General features: G+C 34.3%; 2 protein-coding genes across 2 annotated transcripts in view; one reads left to right on the forward strand and one right to left on the reverse strand.

The window, feature by feature from the left end:
* On the reverse strand, positions 1 to 22,260 carry LOC102809534 (UBX domain-containing protein 4-like). The gene is made up of 10 exons (XM_085495337.1): positions 22,077 to 22,260; positions 15,931 to 16,036; positions 13,481 to 13,509; positions 11,939 to 12,057; positions 10,681 to 10,839; positions 9,095 to 9,387; positions 7,942 to 8,044; positions 7,700 to 7,831; positions 3,317 to 3,561; positions 1 to 2,643 (listed from the first exon to the last, which is right to left on the reverse strand). Exons 1-10 carry the CDS (start codon positions 22,156 to 22,158, stop codon positions 2,496 to 2,498), a joined length of 1,416 nt encoding a protein of 471 aa, XP_085351463.1. The 5' UTR covers positions 22,159 to 22,260; the 3' UTR covers positions 1 to 2,495.
* A 244-nt stretch (positions 22,261 to 22,504) lies between these two features.
* LOC102809269 (stAR-related lipid transfer protein 3-like) overlaps positions 22,505 to 23,216 on the forward strand; it is a 28,521-nt gene continuing 27,809 nt past the window's right edge. The window contains exon 1 of the mRNA XM_085495336.1: positions 22,505 to 22,732. Within this exon, the coding sequence (XP_085351462.1) occupies positions 22,718 to 22,732 (15 nt within the window). The 5' untranslated portion in view covers positions 22,505 to 22,717. The remainder of the gene's footprint in view (positions 22,733 to 23,216) is intronic.

A 23,216-nucleotide genomic window follows, 5' to 3' on the forward strand; every position in this document is an offset into this window, starting at 1 on the left:
CACAATAATTCAGTTTTATTCGCATTCAGGTGAATAGTTATTAGAAATTCTCTAGGAAAACAATATTTAGCCCTAGACTATAGATATGCAAAAAAATTGCCAAAGCACACAAGTGAAAATGAAACACATGAAAAAATAACATCCTGGTTTGAAATGTTCATTCATAATTATATTTACATGACAACTGATCATCACAAATAGAGGATCCACAAATCTTCTTGAAAGCCAGAATTAATTGCCTAATTTCTACCCTTGCACTAAACTATAAGCATAGAGACTGAAAACATTGTGGAAATTGACAAAATTTATGGAGAATCTCATATTGCAAGTGTAAATTCAAACATAACATTTTAAAAACATATCAGGCAAGTATTTGAAAAGGAGGTCAATGTGGTTGTGCAACATGCCACCAGACCGTATGACTTTTGTATAACCTGTCAATTTGTTGGCATTTGTATCACCCAATATGACCATGTATTTATCGCATGGGAGTCACATACTGCAGTTGCTCCAATAGAAGGCAAATAAACCCAAAATCACACTTGTTGAATCCTGGGTCATTAAAATATGAAGTACAAAAATACTTCTATAATTTAAGTAAATGCATACACAACTAATTTATTACCTTTCATTCTGCTTGTATCGAATATTTGTTTTGTATATTTTAACCATTGCAGTAGTGATCTAAACTGGGGGGAAAAAACAAACATTGCTGGATGACTTCTATGATCGCCCATATCTACAATTTCATTTCTTTGAGGGAATGATTTAATAAAAAATTAAATTATCGTGTCTGATTCAGTTTATTCAATCCTTAGTGTAGTGCGATAATAAATGTTATTAATATATGCAATGTGAGAGTGATGAATGGGCGATACAAATACGAAAAATGACCTACCAGATAAATGCGTGAATGTGACAGACAAAAAATGTACTGCATTTCAATGAGAAACTTTTGGAGATGTTCCAATATGGCCTCCAATTTCCATGCAACAATTGTTAAAATATCGATCATCCAAAGAATCCATTCTATACTTACAGTGACAGTGATTTTGAAATGAATGACTTTAGCACTACCAGCTTTGTTTTCATTGAAACTGTGGAGCAGTGATTTGAAATATTTCTTGGGTAATTCAATTACAGTTGAACCTGTGTTAGCGCCCTCTATATAAAGACAACCTACCTATAGTGACCACTTTAAGACAGTCCTAAGGCATAATGTACGAGCAACCTGTGTATAAAGACCACCTGTCTATAGCGACCACCTTTAGGCAGTCTCAAGGCATAATATATGAGCAGCCTGTGTATAAAGACCACCTGTCTTTTATGACCACCCTTTCAGAATTACTTTTGCAGATTTGCCTTTCGATAGAGACCAAAATAATATTTAACATTCTGTTTATAAAATAATTTTTAATTTCCTCAAGTAAAACTATTTGATTTTGATCAACTCAAATAAACGTATATTGTTTGCAACAGTACCACCTCATTATTTTCTGAACAAATATGATGTCAAATGAATGATTTGATAATCCATAAAAAGTAATCCAACCTGCATATAAGGACCATTTTAATGAAGTCCCTTGGATAGTCGCTATACACAGGTTTGACTGTATATTGCTTACTGTACAAACAAACAATTATGTATTACTAACATGACAAAGAGATAATAATAATTATTTATTTACTGTAAATTATTTTTCCTCACCAGAAATTAAACAATTTTAGGCTATATACGACGTAGTCTAAAATAAATCCAGTGAAATTGTCAGCGCTACATAATTTCTTGAATCGCAAACTTCAAACCCAATTCGCAAAAATCATGATGGGATGTATGTGTCATTTTTTTTTTTGACAACTTAAGAAAAGTTCACAACTAACATCTTCTTTAAAAAATAATGTTTGAAGATTACAACAGCCAATTATTACATAGGAATAATGATTGCATAAAATATAATAATAACCAATGCTTTCAATGTCTTGGAATTATTTAAAAATTGAATACACTCAACTGAATTTTACCAAACTAATAAGTCATCTTTAACTTAAATATTACAAGCATTACAGTAACAAAATTTCTGTCACGAAAGACAAGGTCATATGCATACATAGAAATAAAGACTACTGTGGAATACTTTATTTTCACTGGAATTAATTTTCGCTGAAAAGACTTTTTGGGCGTTTTGTGGGGAATTTATTTTCACTGATTTTTGATGAGTTTAATATAGGAAAAAAAGTATATTCGCTGGATTTTATTTTCACGGAAATAAATTCCAAGCGAAAATAAAGTATTCTACAGTATTTTGGGCTTATGTCTTAACTTTGATTTAAATTTAGCTTAGAATGTAACACGTGTACTAAAGACGTGTGCAATCGATTGGCCGAATTTTGTACGTCACTTCTTTCAAATGCGACAAGAAAGACAGGAATTGAGAAGGACAGCACCACAAATGAAGACACAAAATATTTACAGCAACATCACCAGGCATGTCTAATTACATCTGTTGCGTGGAGTTGCCGTTCCAAGTATTGTTGTCGTCGTCATCATCATCATCTGCAGGATTTGAGAATTTGTTGATATTGCCCTCTCTGCGATAAGGTGATTGACCTTTGTCAGGGGCAGTTCTTCGTCTCATGTACGAACTGCCAAGAAGGAAGCAAATAAAAGAAATTACATTCTGGTCTATGAATTAATCTGATGACCCACATTTATAGCACCCTCTATGGCAGCTAAAGTGTATTTGCTGTTTTGGTTGAAAATAGATATTTTGAGCTAAAATTTAAGAAGAAATGCATTACTGGAACAAAATATCATTACACTGACATAGACATAGAGTGGCATCAGAGGTGTAAAAACAAAAGTAAAACAAAATACACGATTCAGTAGTAAAAATGAGAGAATGGTGAAAAAGCACAGGATTGGGGTAACAAAAAAATTGCATGAGCAAAAGAATGGAGTAAAAACAAAGAATAGGGTAATATTTTTAGAATGAAAAAACGGTAAAAACAAAAGAATGGCATAAAAATAAAAAAATGTTGTAAAAATGAAGAATAGGCTAGAAACTTAAGAATGAAAAAAAAAACGGTAAAAACAAAAGAATGGCATAAAAACAAAAGAATGGCATAAAAACAAAAGAATGGCATAAAAACAAAAGAATAGTGTAAAAACTTAATAATGAAAAAAACAGTAAAAACTAAAAAAATGGCATAAAAACTAAAGAATGGTGTAAAAACCTTTGTGGTTTAAAAATGATGCAAGAACGATGAAAAAACAAGCACATGGTGTAAAAACAAAAGAGTGTAAATGACATCATACCTTTTAGGTCTGACTGGTCTGACTGGTCTGCTTGTGCTTTCTTCTTTAGTTTCTGGTTTTGTGGTTTGTGACGTTGATGGTGTAGAAAGTGTATTGTCAATCCTTGTTTCGGTGATGGACTCGGGTTCAGATGAAGATATAAAAATGCTGACAACTAAACTCCATATCCATAAGAATGGCATCAGTAAGAGTGCAAACAACCCAGCTGGATTTGAATCAGGTTTAGAGGCTGAATGCTTACTTCCCTGGTAATTGAAATGATAACATTTGATTCAGTATATTGTAGTAGTAAACATTTACATTTAGTTTCATATGCAAATACTGATGTTACCCATAGTGTATTTTGACTGCTATAAAATACTTTACTTTAGCTCAATTTAATTTTCGATAAAACAACATTTTGCCAGTTTTTCATGAAGTTTGTTATCACTAATTTGAATGATATATAAAAAAAAGTATTTTTAATGAATTTTATTTCACTGATTCATTCTTTCATAAAAAATAAATTCCAAGTGATAATAAAGTATTTTACAGAATCATCCTTACTACACATATATGCAAAATCAAGAAAATAACAATATTCTTATTTTTGAGTAACGCTCCAGCATTAAAATGAGCCAAATCACATGACCTTGCACCCCACCCCCAAGTCACATTCAATTAGTTGCTTTAGTCTTTTTAATGGAGTCTGTGTGGCGGATTTACAATTTAAATTCGACCAAATATGTTGAAACTTCATTGGACAACATTGTGTTATTCAACTATATGGCCAAATGTGGTCTTGACTTGATGAAATTATTGCTTTTTTGTAGAAGTGATTTCAATACTTGGGACAGGGAAGTGAGGCACATTGAATCTTAGTGCTCTAGGAAATACAATGCAATATAAGCCGCACCCCAAACTTTCACAAACCAAACAGCCACCACATATTTCGGAAAAAGATATACCGATTGCACAACAACAACGGTAAATCTCTTCCGTGTTTAGTTTACCATGAGGTCACTGAATTACATTAACATATTTAAATGAGCTATGGTAGTAATTTAATCACGTTGGCACCATCCAGCGTTTCGATTGGTTACTGAGCGACTTGAACTATCAGGTAAAAAAAAAACAGTTTCAAGTCACTAAAGACATTGACGCTGCAAGTCGGCGTCTTCTACACCGATTTGACGCATATGGCGCAAGGTGTGCCGGGAGTTTGTTCGAAAGTTCGAACATTTCAAAGTCAATCGTCGACTGGCACGTATTTTACAGACATTTTAAATCGTTTCAGGGGCCTGTTTACTGAATAATGATAAATGAAACTCAGAAAACTTCTAAGAACAAACTGGGCCCAAAATTGCGCAAATTTACAATAAGTTTACGCTGCTAGTGTCTGGTTCGGAAGGAGTATTACGCGTGATTTTATCGCATTTAAAGATGTTCTATTTCAGAACTAGTTGAAACCGGAAATTACGCAAGTACTTTCGAACTTCAAACACAAATTTGATTATCGTTATTATGTGTTAGTTTTTGTTGTTTCTAAGATAGAATTATTTATGACATTAATATTTCACACACTAAACAATATTTCACTAAAATACGCGATTAAAAAGAAACTTAAACTGTAAAAAGCAATATCAAGTTCCGTGTATAAACACTGGTGTAAAGAGGCGGCGGAGCGCTATTTTAGTCAAAATCGGCTAGTAAGGCGTCATATGACACAGGTCTGTGCTGGGACAGCGCTTCCTGTGACGACAACGCACTAAAGATGTTTGAACAAACATGGCGGATATCGTATCGGATCGAGCATTTATATGTGACCGAAATCATTCGCTTGCAGTGAAACTAAGTTGAATTTTCACAACAATTCAACGAATTTATTTTTTGTTCGTTATTGTAATCACTACTGAGTAATAATCAGCAATTGTAACACTTCGAAAACAAGTAAGTTATTCACTTGAGTGAAACGCAGCATGACCGTTACCTTGATCATTTGCTACGAAGAATGCATTTGTTTTTGTTTTTACTTCTTTTAGAATATACTTTTCGTTATCAAAAAAAAAATGAGAAAATAAATATATATTACATTAAATAATATACTGAGTATTTTTTTTGTTATCATGCGAACATTTTTTTTGATTGACTTTTTTAATTTTTTTATTTTAATTTCCCCGATGTCTAAATTAAACATGGAATGTACAGTCACTCTGCCGGAAGTTGAACATGCCAGTAGTCGAACGCAATCAACTGTGTCAGACGGCTGTCTCTCAGTTGTGACCTATACCGGTGATAACGAATTAGTCTATTCAAGAGATTGTAGTACACAGTACCGTAATCTGCAAATGCATACAAATCTATTTGTGGATATTATTTATTGTGCAGTATGTTATACAGTATGACATTTCGTTTGTGTACAAGTTTGTCTGTGTGTAAAAATCCGAAAGTGCGCTTATAATCGCAACAAAGTTGCAATCGAGTGTTGTGCAACTCATTAGCATATCATTATCCCCTTTGGCCTTTGTTTTTTGATAAAATTTCCCACTGTTACCGAAGTGAATGCTCTAATTAAAGCTGCACCAAGACTTCACACATCTGAATTCATCAATTGAAAAAATGAATTTTAATTAAAGCCGCGGCCTCAAAAAGGAATTTTACAGTAGATTTCAATTAAATGTCAAGCAACAGTCTATAGCACACACCCACCCAGGGTATGGATGATCCTTGATCCTTTTATAACTATATCAAGCCCTAATGTGAAATGTGTATATTATAATTAACATTTTCACCACCAGTTGCCTCTTTTAATCACAAATTCACAAAAATTCTCGTTTAAGTCTGCACTTTCCTTCAGAATGGATAAAAGTAGCCAAGCTTTTTGAGTAAAAACTGAAAATAGACTAAAATTTTGTTGTTGGCTCCAAAATTAGGGTTCATTTCCAGAAATAAAAGAAACAAGCCATGCATGGCACAGTCCCCGTTAGTTATCAAATTTAAGATATAAAGTTTTGTTTATAGTAATATAGCTGGAATATAAACATGTCAGGAATATGATGATTGTTTAACATTTAAATGATTGACATTTGTATCTGATCGTCAAATGAGTATTGAGAGATATTGCTCTGGAACAGCATTAATTAAAACAAAATCAGCCATTATGAATATATGTATAATGAATGAATATATGATATTTGAACATAGTCAGTCAAAGCATGTCAGAGATATGGCTCTAGAAGCCCATTCATTAAAACAAAATGGCCACTAGTCAGCTATTCAGAATCCGATCTAAAAAATAAAACAATTCTTTTAGCACAAAAATAGCCACCATTAGGCCACTTTGAAAAGGATCGTCAAACAAATAAATCCGTATATCTGTGACATGATGTATTATGAATATTAAAAATTTGAACATAATCAGTCAAAACAAGTCAGACATATGGGTCTGGAAACCCATTCATTAAAACAAAATGGCCACCGGACAGCCATTTTGAGTCTGATCTGAAAAAATAAAATGACGTGCATCAGGAACCCGTAATGTGTACCGGTAATGTATGTACCAAGTTTGAACAAAATCCATCCATAAATGCCAGAAATGCTTGATATTTGATGATTTTTTAGCACAAAAATGACAACGATTCGGCCATTTTGAATAGGATTGTCAAACCAATATATCTGTCTATCTATGACATGATGTATAATGAATATTTAAAATTTGAACATAATCAGTCAAAACAAGTTGGAAATATGGGTCTAGAAGCCCATTCATTAAAACAAAATGGCCGCCAGTCAGCCATTTTGAATGTTATCTGAAAAACAAAATTATTTGCATCAAAGTCCCATAATGTCTAATGTATATATCAAGTTTGAACAAAATCCATCTGTAAACAGCCGAGAAATGCTTGATTTTTATGATTTTTTAGCACAAAAATGGCCGCCATTCGGCCATCTTGAATCAGATCGTAAAACAAAATGATGTTCATCAAGGTCCTATAATGTCCAACGTATATACAAGGTTTGAACAAAATCCATCTGTAAACAGCCGGGAAATGCTTGATTTTGATGATTTTTAGCACAAAAATGGCCGCCATTCGGCCATCTTGAATCAGATCGTGAAACAAATTGACGTGCATACGTATGATATTATGTATGATGTATGTGTGAAGTTTGATTGTGACTGGTCCAGGCATTTCTAAGATACAGGTCCGGAGGCACGCACGCACGCATACACGCATGCACACACGCACGCACGGAGGTCAAAACATAAGTCCCCGTTTTCGGACTTCGTCCGAACGGGGACTAATATAATAGAACATAAGAAAAAAGTGCAGAAAAATTTGGGCAAGAAAGTCTGATGGTGAGAAGGCTAAGCAATGATGCAGTACAAATACAATGTACACTTACTGGCAATACAACCAATGATGCTGACGGAGCAAGATCCAAATCTAATAAACTTGTATTCATGTCCAACTCAGTGAACTGTCGCCTTGGATACACAGACGATAACGTAAACTGGCCAAAAATATTACCAATATGCTGTGAATGAAAAGATCGAGCTTAAGATATCTAAAACTTTAAGACATCTGACTTTGTATGACAGGGTTTTCATAACTGATGTCAGAATATGACATGACCTTTGAACTTACATCATACAGAAACTTCTTGGCATCTGATAGTGGTTTGTCGGAGGGGAATGTATTCATGATGGAAGAGCCATCAGGTAAACGGAACTGAATACGTGCTGATTCCCTGCAAAAATAAAATAAAACAACTGAGTGAGACTATATTGATTTATGCTTCTATTAGTTAGGCTATATACAGCAGTACAATTACGCTGTATTGTTAAAAGGTGAGTATATAGATTTCATTTAAATTGGTTTACTGTAAACTGCTGTAATTGAATTGAACTAGAAACATACTTTAGCGAATTTCACAAGGCAGAGACACTGGTTTCTCCAGGCTACCTAAAACTGATGATTTTCACAAAATTGAATAATGGCAGATTGTTTTGGCGAACATTTGCAGTCTACTACATTGTATGGAACCTCTATATCAAGCATTATTAAATTTTAAGTTACAGTGGAAATTGCATTCTGGGATACGGTATTTCTGGAGTTAGCATTGTTAGTGGCAAAAAAATCAATTTGACAGGAAACAAAGGAAAGAATAAATAGTTCAATTCATTCCACATGTTAACCATGTGATGTTTACGTAATCTTCTATTATTCTTGTCATTTTTAACTACCTTTATTCAGATACTAATGAAGAAAGGCCATTTCCTGAAACATTTTGTTATATTGAATAAGTACCAAGGACCACAATGTCAAAAGGCATATTGGTTGACAAATCTCCCACCAAAGGAGAGCAGCCTGAATGTGATTAGTTAGAGGAGAAGTACAAAACAAAAGAAGGTTGCACTGCCATGTGAACATTCCTTGGTGTTTCCAGGCAGGAAGATAATCTGTTATTGTTAACATTAAAATATTGCATCATGGGTGCAACACAATGTATGTCAGGCATTCTATTCTGTTCTTTTCTAGCAGGGGATGTGTTTGATTATGGATGGTTAGATACCTACCATATTCTCTCTATTAGTAGCGCTTATATAAATATAAATATTTATATTAACAGAGGTATATCAAAAAAGTCAAATTTTAATGATCCAGCATAATGTAAATGTGATTTTGGGTTTGCATGCGCCAACAACTGGAGATGTGCTCCTAATAGAGCAAATATGCTAAATAAACTTGTAAATTTTTTTCCTTCAGTTATATTTTCAGGGAATATTTCTAAACTCACATTTTGGAACGTTCAGTTTGCTGTTTTACTTGTTGTTCTTCAATCTTCTTTGCTTCAGATTTAGCAGCTTGTGCTTTCACTCGTTCTTCCTTCTGTTGCTGAAACTGTGCTGCTCTTTCTTCTCGATCTCTTGCAATCTGCTCTCTTATTTTCTGTTTGGCAGCTTTTTCTTCAGCTTTCTGTTTCTTAATTTCCTCCGCCAATTCTTTAGACTTCTCTTCTTGTTGCTTCCGACTCAATTCCTGTATACTCTGCCCAACTTTCCTTCTTTCCAGCTCTTTTCTGATTCCTTCCTACAAATGAAGAAACCACTTTAGAAATCTGTGTTTAAAATAACTGAAATATCAACCATCAACATATTCCTATCCTTGGGGGAAGAGCTACGTCACAAGACGTTCCCTGTTGCTAAGACGCGCACCACTGTACATGCATTTCTATGGGCTCTGTGTGCGCTGCTGTGGAACGCCGGTCGAGCCGGTGAAAATAGCTAAATTAAAGAAAACATCACAAACTCAACTTTGAAGTAATCCTGAATAACCAAATTTATATATGTTACACATGCAGGGATAATCTTGTTTCACTGTTCAGGGAAGTCTCAACAACCATCCCAAAGTACCGTTTTCTGAGAGTTTTCAGCCTTTTATTTCACCGTGATGGTTGCCAGGCGGTGAAAATGCCCGGATGTCCACTCCCGAGAATCGATGGAAAAAGAGGCATACAATTTTGCATATCAGAATCATAAATTGCTCTCACCCTATTTCTGTCTACATGTAATACCATTTTAGCAAATAATCAGAAGAAGCGATATGATTGGTTGTACCAAACAAAACATGTTGTATCAGTAACCTTGTAACAAACAAAGTGCTTGGATTTGATTGGATATTTTACATGTAATTTTTATTATAGGCGCACACACTGCCACTGTCAATATATATAAATATATAGATATGAATAATGGTGCTGCCAAATAAAAAGGCAGTGCTTAATTAATCTAAATAGTGACAAAAATACATAGGATCTTATTTATTTATTTGCTCTTATCTGTCATGAATTATCAGTTCATTCTGAATTAAAATTGCCAAAAACTACAGCCTTCACACCTATAGTACCAGAGAATACCTTTTAATTCAATGCATGGACAGCAATGTATTAAAGTGCGGTGATCGTCGCGCAGTGCGCGTTTGAATTTCATGGAAATTGCACCCTTTAGTGACGGAGCACTATGATGTCAAAATGACATATATGAACAATGTTGTTTAAATCAACAACTGTAATTGGTTGAAATAAGTAAAACCCCAAAATATCATCTTTGTTGATATTCAACAGATTAAAACAATATTGATGCTTACAACATAAAAGCACTTTGTCATTAGAGGGCATGATTTATAGAAAAGGTAAATGTATTTTGACCAATTTTCAATTCAAAATGGCCGACAGGGTAGGGCTCAACGCTATGAAGTAGTAACAAAATCAGTGATTCCAAGAAAACAAGTTCAGATACCCTCACTTTTTGTCACTTATTTGATAGAACTTTTCAAAATGTGTTTTAAGTTTAAGCCATATCCATCAATTCAATGCCGAAATACCTTCATTTCCTCTTGTCTCTTCATCTCTTGCTTCTCTTTAATCTTGTCTCTTGCCGTAGCTACTCGTACATCAAGATCTGGAGAAGCAATCGACTCTTGAGATGTGCTCGGTGTGGCAGACGTAGCAGCCACTTCACCATCACTGGAAGCTTTATGCATCTAACAATGTAAAAAAATTAAGTTAACAGTATCTCCATAAAAATTATATCAATAGACAACCACTTTACTTGCATTATATTTCCCACCTAAATTTTTTTGCATTATTTTTTATGTTTCTATAATTTTTTGATAAGCTTAGACCAAAGAACCAGAATTTTCAATTGGATCAAATTTTTTTTTAAAAACATAAAAACAAATTATGGCAGATTTTCAGCTTATTCATTAAGTATTTCTATAGCATTTGTTATCATTACGAGATCTTAATAAAAAATACGAGTGATGTTTTCATAGAACACTAAATCAAATTGGAACAACATATGTAGACGATAAACAATCCAACCTTGTTGTGAATTCCAAAGACATTTATTACGTAGACAGAGCCACAACGCAACCATTATACATACATCTGTCACTATATTAATTTTGGGTTCAGTCATTTCTTTGTCCAAATCAAATTATCTCATGAATAAATCATGTGATGTAATCATGTGACGTAATCATGTGACGTAATGCTAATTGACCCTAAACACCATTTAAGATACAAGAAATACAATATCAAGGATTTAGAAGATAAGGGTAGGGTAACTGGTGCGGTAAATGATGAATATCCCATTGCTAAACAGGGTTCGCACTAGTGTCTCGGCAAGACGAGTTCAAGACGAGTTCAATAAAAAATTTTAAGAAATAGAAATTTGACCCTGGATAACCTTATTGGAGATTGGACCTCAGCTTGCCTGAAAAACTGGGTTGCTCTTCAATAATTGGAGTTCGGGAAGCAAAATATGGGGTTAACGCAATCCCTGGCTCAATTAAGCAAACTGCAAGATGATCACATAATCAACTAATGTACATTTCTAGAAATACTAAACGAATGAGTGATTCTTTTAACAATTGACGCTTATGCATTTTCAGTTTTGGATTAAACACAATTGAACATTTCTAAGCATCTAATGCATTCTGTGGTGCTATTGGATAAAACGCATTTGATTGAGACATAAATAAAAGACTAGGAGATCTCACAAGATATTCATATGATGTAGACATCAAAGTTGTATACCCTCACTTTATAAATCCTTGACCAAACTCAATCCACATTTACCTCAATAACCTTATTAATTTTCACTGTAAATTCCTGTGACGACAGATGTCCTCCGACTACCTCTAGGGGCACACCATTAGTACCAATAAAGAATGTAGCAGGCACACAAAATACAGGGTCTAGACATTACATAGTTAAGCAACAAAACTAAATACATTTCAAGTACATACAATTTTGATTACCAGGTAATGTGACAATGATACATTTTATTATTATGCAAATCAAAGCCTCAAAAGGATCCACTGTAATAACATGTCCTTGATTAGGGCCCCAAACGATGCTCTGTACAACAAGTCTTTTAGCTAACATGCAATTTTAGCTAATTTAACGACCCAGTAATTTTTCTAATTAAAAAAACTATATTCTGAACTTTGAGATTGTCGGCATTTTAGCTATTAAATTTAAGATTATGTTAAGTCATGCATTTGTGATTACTATGGAATACTTTATTCTCGCTTGGAATTAATTTTCGCTATTTTCGCTGAAGGAATGATTCAGTGAAAATAAAATCCAGCGAGTATACTTTTTTTCCTATATTTTACATTCAACTTGTCAAAAATCAGTGAAAATAAATTCCATACAAATCACCAAAAAAGTCCTTTCAGCGAAAATTAAATCCAGCTCAAATAAAGTATTTCACAGTATTATATTTTGGAATTATTGAGTTGTGTGAAAGAAATAAGAGATAATCTTTTCACCAGCACACTTTCTCGCCCAATTTTGTTTGCACTTTTTCCTTATTTTCTTCAATATTTCTGGAAATGAACCCAAATTTTTGAGCCAACAGACAAAACTTGAGTCAATTTTCTGTTTTTACTGAAAACATTTGGCAATTTTGGTTTCAATCTTCTGAAGCAAAGTGCAGATATAAATGGTTAAAGTACTTCATTCTGTTTGATACGGGACCCCTATCAACATAAACAACACATGTAGATAGATTGTTAATTCACACAAAATTTGTACATTCACTGCACGACGACTACGGTAGTACTTTGAGGGTAGTTAGAGGCTGTATAGTGATTTTGGTTACATTTTGGAGTGCTTGGAATTTTGGACATTATTAAAATTATTTACCTTGAGTTATTCAAAATGACACAGTATACTGTAGAATACTTTATTTTCGCTTGGAATTTATTTTCGCTATTTTCGCTCAAAGGATGATTCCGTGAAAATAAAATCAAGCAAATATACTTTTTTTCCTATATTTCACATTAAACTCATCAAAAATCAGTGAAAATAAATTCCATACAAAATGCCCAAAAAGCCTTTTCAGCGAAAATTAATTCCAGCGAAAATAAAGTATTCCACAGTATATCAATCTACTGAACACATGACTATTCTATGCAAACATTGAATGTTCAATCTAGACCGGAATTATTCGATTTGACCTACAACAATTACATTATTGATTCAAAGATCAAACATAGTGCATGTTTCTATCATACATTCAGTGAAACCTATGGCAACTATTGCAATAATGCTATTTTATACACACAAGAATAATAAATTACTGGTACATGTATATTATTATATCAAGGATACAAATCTGTGAGAATTGCCGACAGGATTCACTGGAAAATAAGAAGAGGGAAAAAAGTGAAAAAACAAAAACCAATGTATGGTATAGTATCCTGCTTTAGATTAAAAACTACATTGTTGTAAAGAAGAAAAAAATAATTATACTGATATACCGTATTTCAATACACCAATAATGGAAGGTAAAAACAGTATTGAAACTTGAAGGATCAAGCATGTAAAATATACACTGTGGCTATACATTTTTCGAAATTTGAATCAACCAAAATGTAAATACATGTACCTCAGAAAATCCAGTAGAACATTGTGATCACAATTGCTGCATTGGATTGCAACTAGATGTGCAACACTTGGGAATTTGAAGATAATTTACCCTGGTTGACCTCACCGAATCTGGACTATATTTAGTACAGTGTGTACTATACTGAGAACATTTCTCTAGAAAGCAGGGCTAATGTTATGTGTAAAGTGCATAGAGCTACAAATAATGGGTAGTGTTATGATTGTGTAGTTACGTGTTAGAGAGGGAAAGGTGACAGTAATTCGCCTGTGGATCAAGACTCTATAGCAACAACATGAACTGTTACTTTGTCACATTTATTTTCCTGGGTGATTTGAGAATTGACTTGATTTGACTTGTTACAACTATATCGCTGGTGGCTCGCAAGGTTTTATTTTCAGCAAAACTTAGTAGCGAACCTTTTTAATTAATTTTGAATAACTTCGCCAAGAAACAAACCTGAAATTTATGGCATACATAAGTTATAAGATCAAAAGTTATCTTTTATTACAATAAACCCTGTCATGTATTGCGATTCAAATTTTGCTTTGAGTCCATGCTGAACACAACCAACCAAGGAGGTAGGTACGTAATGTTTGATGTGAACTCTACACAGTGGTAACACGAGTAAAATCATTCTAGAAACCTAAAAGGAAGGTATCGCATGGCTATAAGAAACAACTCAATGTATTACAGTACACATATTGTAACGTAATGTTTGATGTGAACTCTACACAGTGGTAACATGAGTAAAATCATTCTAGAAACCTAAAAGGAAGGTATCGCATGGCTATAAAAAACAACTCAATGTATTACAGTACACATATTGTAACGTAATGTTTGATGTGAACTCTACACAATGATAACACGAGTAAAATCATTCTAGAAACCTAAAAGGAAGGTATCGCATGGCTATAAGAAACAACTCAATGTATTACAGTACACATATTGTAACGTAATGTTTGATGTGAACTCTACACAGTGGTAACACGAGTAAAATCATTCTAGAAACCTAAAAGGAAGGTATCGCATGGCTATAAGAAACAACTCAATGTATTACAGTACACATATTGTAACGTAATGTTTGATGTGAACTCTACACAGTGGTAACACGAGTAAAATCATTCTAGAAACCTAAAAGGAAGGTATCGCATGGCTATAAGAAACAACTCAATGTATTACAGTACACATATTGTAACGTAATGTTTGATGTGAACTCTACACAGTGGTAACACGAGTAAAATCATTCTAGAAACCTAAAAGGAAGGTATCGCATGGCTATAAGAAACAACTCAATGTATTACAGTACACATATTGTAACGTAATGTTTGATGTGAACTCTACACAATGATAACACGAGTAAAATCATTCTAGAAACCTAAAAGGAAGGTATCGCATGGCTATAAGAAACAACTCAATGTATTACAGTACACATATTGTAACGTAATGTTTGATGTGAACTCTACACAGTGGTAACACGAGTAAAATCATTCTAGAAACCTAAAAGGAAGGTATCGCATGGCTATAAGAAACAACTCAATGTATTACAGTACACATATTGTAACGTAATGTTTGATGTGAACTCTACACAGTGGTAACATGAGTAAAATCATTCTAGAAACCTAAAAGGAAGGTATCGCATGGCTATAAGAAACAACTCAATGTATTACAGTACACATATTGTAACGTAATGTTTGATGTGAACTCTACACAGTGGTAACATGAGTAAAATCATTCTAGAAACCTAAAAGGAAGGTATCGCATGGCTATAAGAAACAACTCAATGTATTACAGTACGCATATTACTTGATATGTCAAAGGCTTCAAACTAAATTTTCCGACAATACAACTTTTAGACATGCACACAACCAAAACAAACTAAATCATGACACACTGAATACCACATTTCCTCAAATAATGACCTAGACACTTACAAACCATTCAACTGTTAACGGTTCTTACTTGAAGATTAAACAACAATTTTACAATGATAACGGATTTTATATTAGTAGATGCCTTAACATAGAGAGGCAGAATTCTGTACCCAAAAACAAATTTCTGGGAAAAAAAATATCTGCTAAATTAAAGATGAAGTTTAAAAAATACAAATAATTGTGAATCAAGCTTGATCTAAAGCAATCCAAATTACATTTAAAACACATACATGTAGACCTACCTGTTAGCTTGTAGTTGCATTGTCACCATCTTCTCTTGTTGACATAGTGTACTAACTGAGGTATCTTCCCAAGTCTCGCACATCTGTTTTGACAATTCATCCTCACCTGTCAATAGATCAAATAAATTTGCCAAAACACATTTAAAAAAAAAGTCGCAGTCCTGTAACTATGATGCACTTCTGCAATGTCAAAATGACATAATGATGGTTGAATGCATTGTACATGTAATTCAAATAAATAATGTAAGGTAGTGTAGCTTTACTATCAAGACCACAAACCCATTTCTTTCGATTTCATAAATATTTTTAAATTTCAATGGCTGTTTAATCTAACCAGCCAATTAACAAGTGCAGTGCAAACTGATCTGAAAATGTTCCAATGTTATCCTACTGACCAATACAGTGAGAATGCAAGTGAATGTTATAACTATTTTATAAAAAAAAATTTCCATAAATCAAAATGGCTGTTAGTTCTCAAATTGACCAACGCAGAAATGGTATTCTAACATCATCTTATGCTCTAAATAATATTAATTTGTTTATTCAATATCATTTACCGGTAATCAGCAAGCACTTCATTTTGAATAGTGGGCAGTCATGGTTGCTATTTCACATGCATCATATGCATAGACAATTATGTTGAGCCAATCACTAATGAATATTTGAATTTGTATAAAAGTAGATGAAAATTTTACCTTCGCACACATGAGAGGTAATTGTTTAGTGTATCTTGTGTGTGTAAGCAAAATCTCAAAAGCTTGGTACATACCGGTAGGTACATGTACCTCGAGATAATGTGCAGACATGATTACTTTTAGGGCCATGCCCATGCATATTAAATAGCTAGTTTGCATTATTATCTCATTTCAGCCTGTGTAAGCAAATTCATAAAAACTTCTCAGATTTTGCTTGCATCAAGTTTGAAAACATGTGTCAAATTCATTGAAAACCTACTAGAAAAAATAGCTAAAAAAAGAATGGTTGCCAGTCCCTGTATTCTTTAGTATCTTTGATTTAAATCAATATTTTGTTTTTGATTATATCAGGGGGGGCAACATCTATTCATCCTTAAGGGGTTAATCACTAGGAATTAGAATGAAAATTAATTTTTTTTTCCTTATATTTTTATTTCTAGCATGCCCAGTTTATAATTGTCATTAGTAAGTTAACACCGCCTTTTCATGTACAACATGCATAGAAGAAGTGAATTGTAGCATAATCAAATACCTAGGAACATTACTGGTGGTGTAAATGCCACTCTTATATTTTTGACATGTGCGCATATAGAAGTGATAATTATTTGCATCAAAATCTGTAATTACGAGTCAGCAGAATGTGGAATTTTTTTGTTCACACTTCATGTGTTTTTTTTGAAAAATGTCAAATACAAAATGTACTGTGGAATACTTTATTTTCGCTGAAAAGGCTTTTTGGGCGTTTTACTTGGAATTTATTTTCACTGATTTTTGATGAGATTAATGTGGAATATAGGAAAAAAAGTATATTCGCTGGATTTTATTTTCACGAAATCATCCCTTCAGCGAAAATAAATTTCAAGCGAAAATAAAGTATTCTACAGTAATATGCACAATTAAAAAGGCTTTACATATGAAAATTTGTGCTTACAACTGCTTTTTAATCCGTGTCGAAAACGTGCACAGAATGGTCGTTTTGTGCACGTTTTCGACACGGCTTATCAGCTACCTCAAGTGCCAAATCCATGAAATAAACAACCAATGTCAATAGAGTAGCCTAGGTGTTAAAAATGGATTAAGTACTGGCAAACCAACTTCTGCATAAGTATGTTTATAAACGCTTGCTTTTTAGCTGATTTAGTCATCATTTTTGAACTCAGAAGCCCGCAAAACCTAATATTACATGTGAGTACGAAACAAATCCGTCGAGATTTCACGTTTTCCCGTAAAAGGAATGCTGGCTGTTCCCTCTCTGGACTCCCTCCCCGCGTATACTAGTACTGGTACTACCATGGATTAGTACCTTCCATGGTACTACCAACTCTAACCATGTCCCCATTTGGTGACGCATGTAAAGCTATAAATGGGCATCAATACTCATTTCGCCCAATATTTTGCTTTTATAACATTTTATAACATATCACTTAATTTCCGACCGGAAACACGACCATGTTTTTATCCCTTTTTTTTCTCACTCGCTTATTAAAAATTAAAAACACTGACCGCTTGTTCAGCCACTGAACACTGGCACATGAGTTGTCGAAATGGTTGTTTTAGTGCTAAAGTTTGAGGATTCAATGAGTATTAACCATTATTTAATTTCGAACGACACTTCCAAACCATCATACTTTGTTTCGTTCGCGAACGTACAGCGGGACTGTGTTCCGTTTGAATCCAGGGCTGCTATATCGTTTCAACAACATGATTATCGAGACAATTACGTGATACAGGCAATGCTAACTCCTTAGGGCAGAGAGCAGATACACCAGGAACATATTGATGCCACGGCCATGTATTTAAAATGCAAGCATGCAGACAGGCGATATTTCTGGGTTCGCGCGTTCGAAAAAATAAGCGAAAATTATTCAACAGGCGGTTGCAAAAGCGATCAAAAATTATAATCGAAAAGCAGAAGCGAGCAGGAGGTTGGGTGAAATTAGTGCTGTACATTCAGGTCCTTTGTAAAAATACGATCGGCCAAGATCTATATCATTCTGAGGCACGCTAGAGACAGACAAAATGCAGTTTTAAATATTGACACCGTTCGTATTTTTTAAATGAGTCAAAAAATAAATAAATTGTATGCTGCTTAAGCGATGATGGATCGAAACAGACTCGTTTTGCAAGTTTTAACGGCTACGTTCTGCTGAAGATATAAGACTTCACTTTCGGAGTTATTACCGAAGATAATGTACAACAGCAAAAAACAACAACATTTGGTTATGTGAAATAGAGTAGCATTCATGTAGGTCCAATCAGTACTGTTGTTTCGGCTATTTCGTCAACCGAACGTTACTACCCGGACCTGCTCGTCGATTATTTTTGCAAATGTCATTTCTTCCAGAATCAATTGGGTATAAGTACGTTATTTTAGAATGATTTTCATTTGGTTTCACCAAAGACAATTGTCTTTGGTATCACGTGATAGTTAATCTGATTTATCATATAGCATTACAAACAGGAAGTCCTCGGCATGGGTCAGAGTACTAGTATACCCCAGACCACTCGTTTTGATCTCAGACTAGTAATACATGTATTACTAGTCTGAGTTTTGATGAATGGTCTGGGTGTGGCTTGTGGGTAAGAATAGAAAATGAATTTCGGTGAAGTTGTGATTATTTGGATTTTTGAGAACGGATTTTTACTATTGAAATGAAATTATCACGTCTAGGGGTGAATTGTTAATAGGTGAAGTGATGTTAAAAACATAAGTAGTTCATCTTCTTGCGTACACCGCAACAACAACGGTTTATTTTCTAACACAGATCTCCAGTCAAGAGGGTGGTGTTTGGACGTAACCCCGGAGTTAAATCATTGACAATATAGTAGGAAGGACAAGCAACTCCAGCGATTCTATTGTAGCAGGGTAGGCTGGAAAAAAGTTAAGCTGATTTAAACTAACCGTTAACATAAACTAAATATTTATTTCGATTTCTCGTTAAGGTAGAGATGCCTGATAGGTATTTTAGTTAGTTAATTAGGCAACCAAGATGACCTCCCTTGTCCACGAAACTATACACAGCCAAAACAAAGTCAGCTTGAACATTCAGTTGTGAGACATGACAAAATAAACGGTGCCAGTGATAGATTTCGAAAATGAAAGAACAAAATAAACGCAATCAAAGGCGCCGACCACGCGCGTTCAAAATAAATAGAACTGACGAGAAATTTCGCCAGCATCTTTCACTCACGCAAACGCACACACATTCTATTTCCGTATATTGAATACGTTGGTAACGGAAGGACAAGTTTAAATCATCTTTGTATTAACACAACTTGAAAGCAACAGTCTCACACTGAATATATGTTTATAAATTATCAAACTAAACAATCAATGAAGCGGACTGCGTAATTTCGTTGATGAGAGTCGCCTACGGTATTCCATGGGTATTCTAAATGGCTGTTGCTGATCACGAGTTCCCGTGTGTAGATGATTTGCTCGATGTTTTTTTTTTCGGATTTTGATGACGGTGGAAATGATAGTGAAGAAGATCCAAACGCAGTAGACACAGCAATTCATGTTAACAACTCTGTGTGTGTGATTCAGAGCCCGGGCATCAACATCAAAAATAGCGAAGATTTGCGTTTTCTTGATCGTCACGTAAAAGAAACCCTTTGAAACGCTAACAAAAAAACGAAAATAGTGAAAATAGAATAATAAAGACAATCGTGCCTCATTTATACACAAGTATTCGAGTTATTTTGTTGAAATTATTAATAAAAACAGGGTATAACGTAGGTAGACGTGCATTCAGGCTGAAAGACTGTACGTGTAGTCAAGATGGCGACAGACGTGAAAACTGAAAACGGAATGAAAGTCTATTAAAAAAATGCGAGACAGACAACAACAAAAAACAAGTGTAGTCAGTGAAAATAACAAAATTTGACGATTCATGCATCATGAAAACAATAATATTTGTGTATTTTGTCGAATACGGGGTACACACTTACACCTGCATTCCGTTTGAAAGAGTGTGAATAAGTAGTCAAGATGACGACGGACATGAAAACGGACGGATTGAAAGTTAATTTCAAAATAAGTGCAAGACAGAGAACAACAAAAAACGAGCACAGTCGGTGGAAAATAACATAATAAGAAGATTCATGCATCATGAAAACTAAAATATTCGAGTATTTTGTCAAAAACGGGGTACAACCTTAGACATGAATTCCGGTTGAAAGAGTGTGAGCTATTGTCAAGATGGTGACAGACGAGAGAACATACGGATTCAAAGTCTGTTTGAAAAAAAAATGCGTGGCAGAGAAAAATAAAAAACGAGCATAGTCGGTAAACAATAACATATTAAGATTCATGCACCATGAAAACAAAAATATTCAAATATTTTGCCGAAAACGGGGTACAGACTGAATATAACATGTACGGAAACATTACTGCCGTCTGAAACTAACTTTTAATTTTATTCAATTAAATAGGAACATATATATTAAAAGTCATATTTTTTACTAGTGAACCACGTTCACGAGAACATCTGATAACTATTGTGTGTTTGGAAGATGCGCATTGCGGAAAGATACTTGTAGTTTGATACGAAAGTAGTGACATCGCATGGAAGTAAATATGACGTTATTGTTTACTTGCTCATCATAATATTCCAGCCCTGCTTACGTTGGGCATACGGCGTTTGACATTGGTGTTACTATATTACTATACTGTCTATGGTTAAACAGGGCCCAAATTGATAGGGAGTAAAACACGGAAGTGGAAGAGCTGCCCACGCATTGACCAATCACACAAGAGCTCACAAACACCAACGAAATATTTGTTGTTGTACTTAACAAAGGGGTTTGGCACTAAAAACAATGGAACGTTTATAGGCTTAACGTTGGATTTAGATCGTGTTATAATCCAAATCCCCCACTAAGACTTGTAAGCACCAATTTTCATATGATTTTTACCTTTCAGTGGTGTTCTACCTAGTATCTGTAAAACATTCCACCTTTCTTGCTTGAACCAACCACAGGGAAAGTTCAGAAAACTTGAAAAGATGGTATTGGTAGCAGGGCATATCAGATAGATATTTGGATTGGCTGTTACTTGACAAGTTCTTATTTATCAGTGATACAATGAACTGCCAATATGTTAATCGTCGAATATGTGCTTACAGTGAGGGTTAGGGGATCATGGAGGTTTCGCCCCACCCCACCCCCAAAAAATACGTACGGACATAGAACACCAATCCTAGTACACCCATCAGAAGACTATCATCTTTCCTGGGCTACCTGTGCATCTCGAGACAGTGTTGAGTCCACAAGATTATATCAAGATTATATCCTTGGAAGCCGGATAAAATAGACATAAATCTAGAATTTAACATTCACATGATTGTAATTTAAAACACAGAACACTGAACATGTTGCGTTTAGAACGACAAACCAATTACCATGCCAGTGATGTGATCTTCTTTGATGAAGCTGCGGTAGCCATCTTACCTTTTATAAAAATTACAAAAACCGCCTTTGTCTGCTTCGCTTTAGCTATAGCCGACGATATATCACCTTCAAACCAATGCATATTGGTGAAACTATGAAAATATGCCCAATAAAAACAGAAAATGTCCAGACGCCAGAATCCCGGAAGTATACGTCGAGTTATACGAATTGAATTCTGGGACTCCAATGCCCTTTAAGCCAGTAACGAAAGAGATTGAAAACAGAGAGATAGGTGTTGTTTCCGTTTATGTCAACTAACTCAGACACTACATGCATCAACATCAATATGTATCATTACTGATGTCAGTTGTTGGTATTATATATCCGATTGTTAATAACTATTTATAAATTTCATTTTGACATAATAATTGACAAGCTACGTGGTCTATTTTTAAGCCTTCGCTGATTTTCTGAAAATCAGGTGATTAGGTTTATTATGTTGACCACTGTCATTTAATAGGAAGTATTCTATGTGTATTTTAGTTTGCACGATGGGGATGTTTACAAATGAAGAGACGTGCGGGAAGTTGAATTAGTGGAGGAAGACTTGGCCTGTTACTTCACTGTGCAACGACTTGACAAGGAAGTAGAAGTTCGCTGCGAGTGAGTGAGACAGCTTCTTTTGTTTTGCCCCAAGAAAAATGATCAATGTCGTGGTAAGTTGAATTCAATCACTTAACAGAACTCTCGTCAAAACTAAACCTTCACACCTACACAGTAGATGCACTAATACGGGTAAGTTAGCCGCATGACTATTTAATTATCGAATAATGCGCTCAATAAATGTTCCAAGACCTTCGACTTCAGTGTTAATAGGGCATATTTATTTTCAAAAAATCAAATACGACTCTAAACAACAAAACTTTAATATTTATTGATTTTATATCAATTAATAGATATGATAAAAAAATTATCATTCCAAACCTACTGTCAAAAATATGATTGATATTCATAGTTCCATCAATAAATAAAGTATTGGCCACACGCTATAAAGTGGTTGAACTGCACATTGTTTTAGGGATAAGTAGGTTGGTGGTACTGGTGTGTTTTTAGCATGCATACATGCTTATCAGTCCCTGTTTGGACACAGTCTGAAAATTACAGATTGACTTACAGATTGACTTCTGTGCATCCGTCCGT

The sequence above is a fragment of the Saccoglossus kowalevskii genome, chromosome 21 (genome assembly GCF_978046115.1).
Source record: "Saccoglossus kowalevskii chromosome 21, keSacKowa6.1, whole genome shotgun sequence".
Lineage (NCBI taxonomy): Eukaryota > Metazoa > Hemichordata > Enteropneusta > Harrimaniidae > Saccoglossus > Saccoglossus kowalevskii.

Coding starts and splice junctions, on each gene's coding strand:
- LOC102809534 (XM_085495337.1), bottom strand. CDS start 22,158: ATGCATTGGTTTGAAGGTGATATATCGTCGGCTATAGCTAAAGCGAAG. Junction 12,058..13,480: donor TCGGCAATTCTCACAGATTT/GTATCCTTGATA, acceptor TGTAATGTCTAG/ACCCTGTATTTTGTGTGCCT. Junction 7,832..7,941: donor CCAAGAAGTTTCTGTATGAT/GTAAGTTCAAAG, acceptor TTTCATTCACAG/CATATTGGTAATATTTTTGG.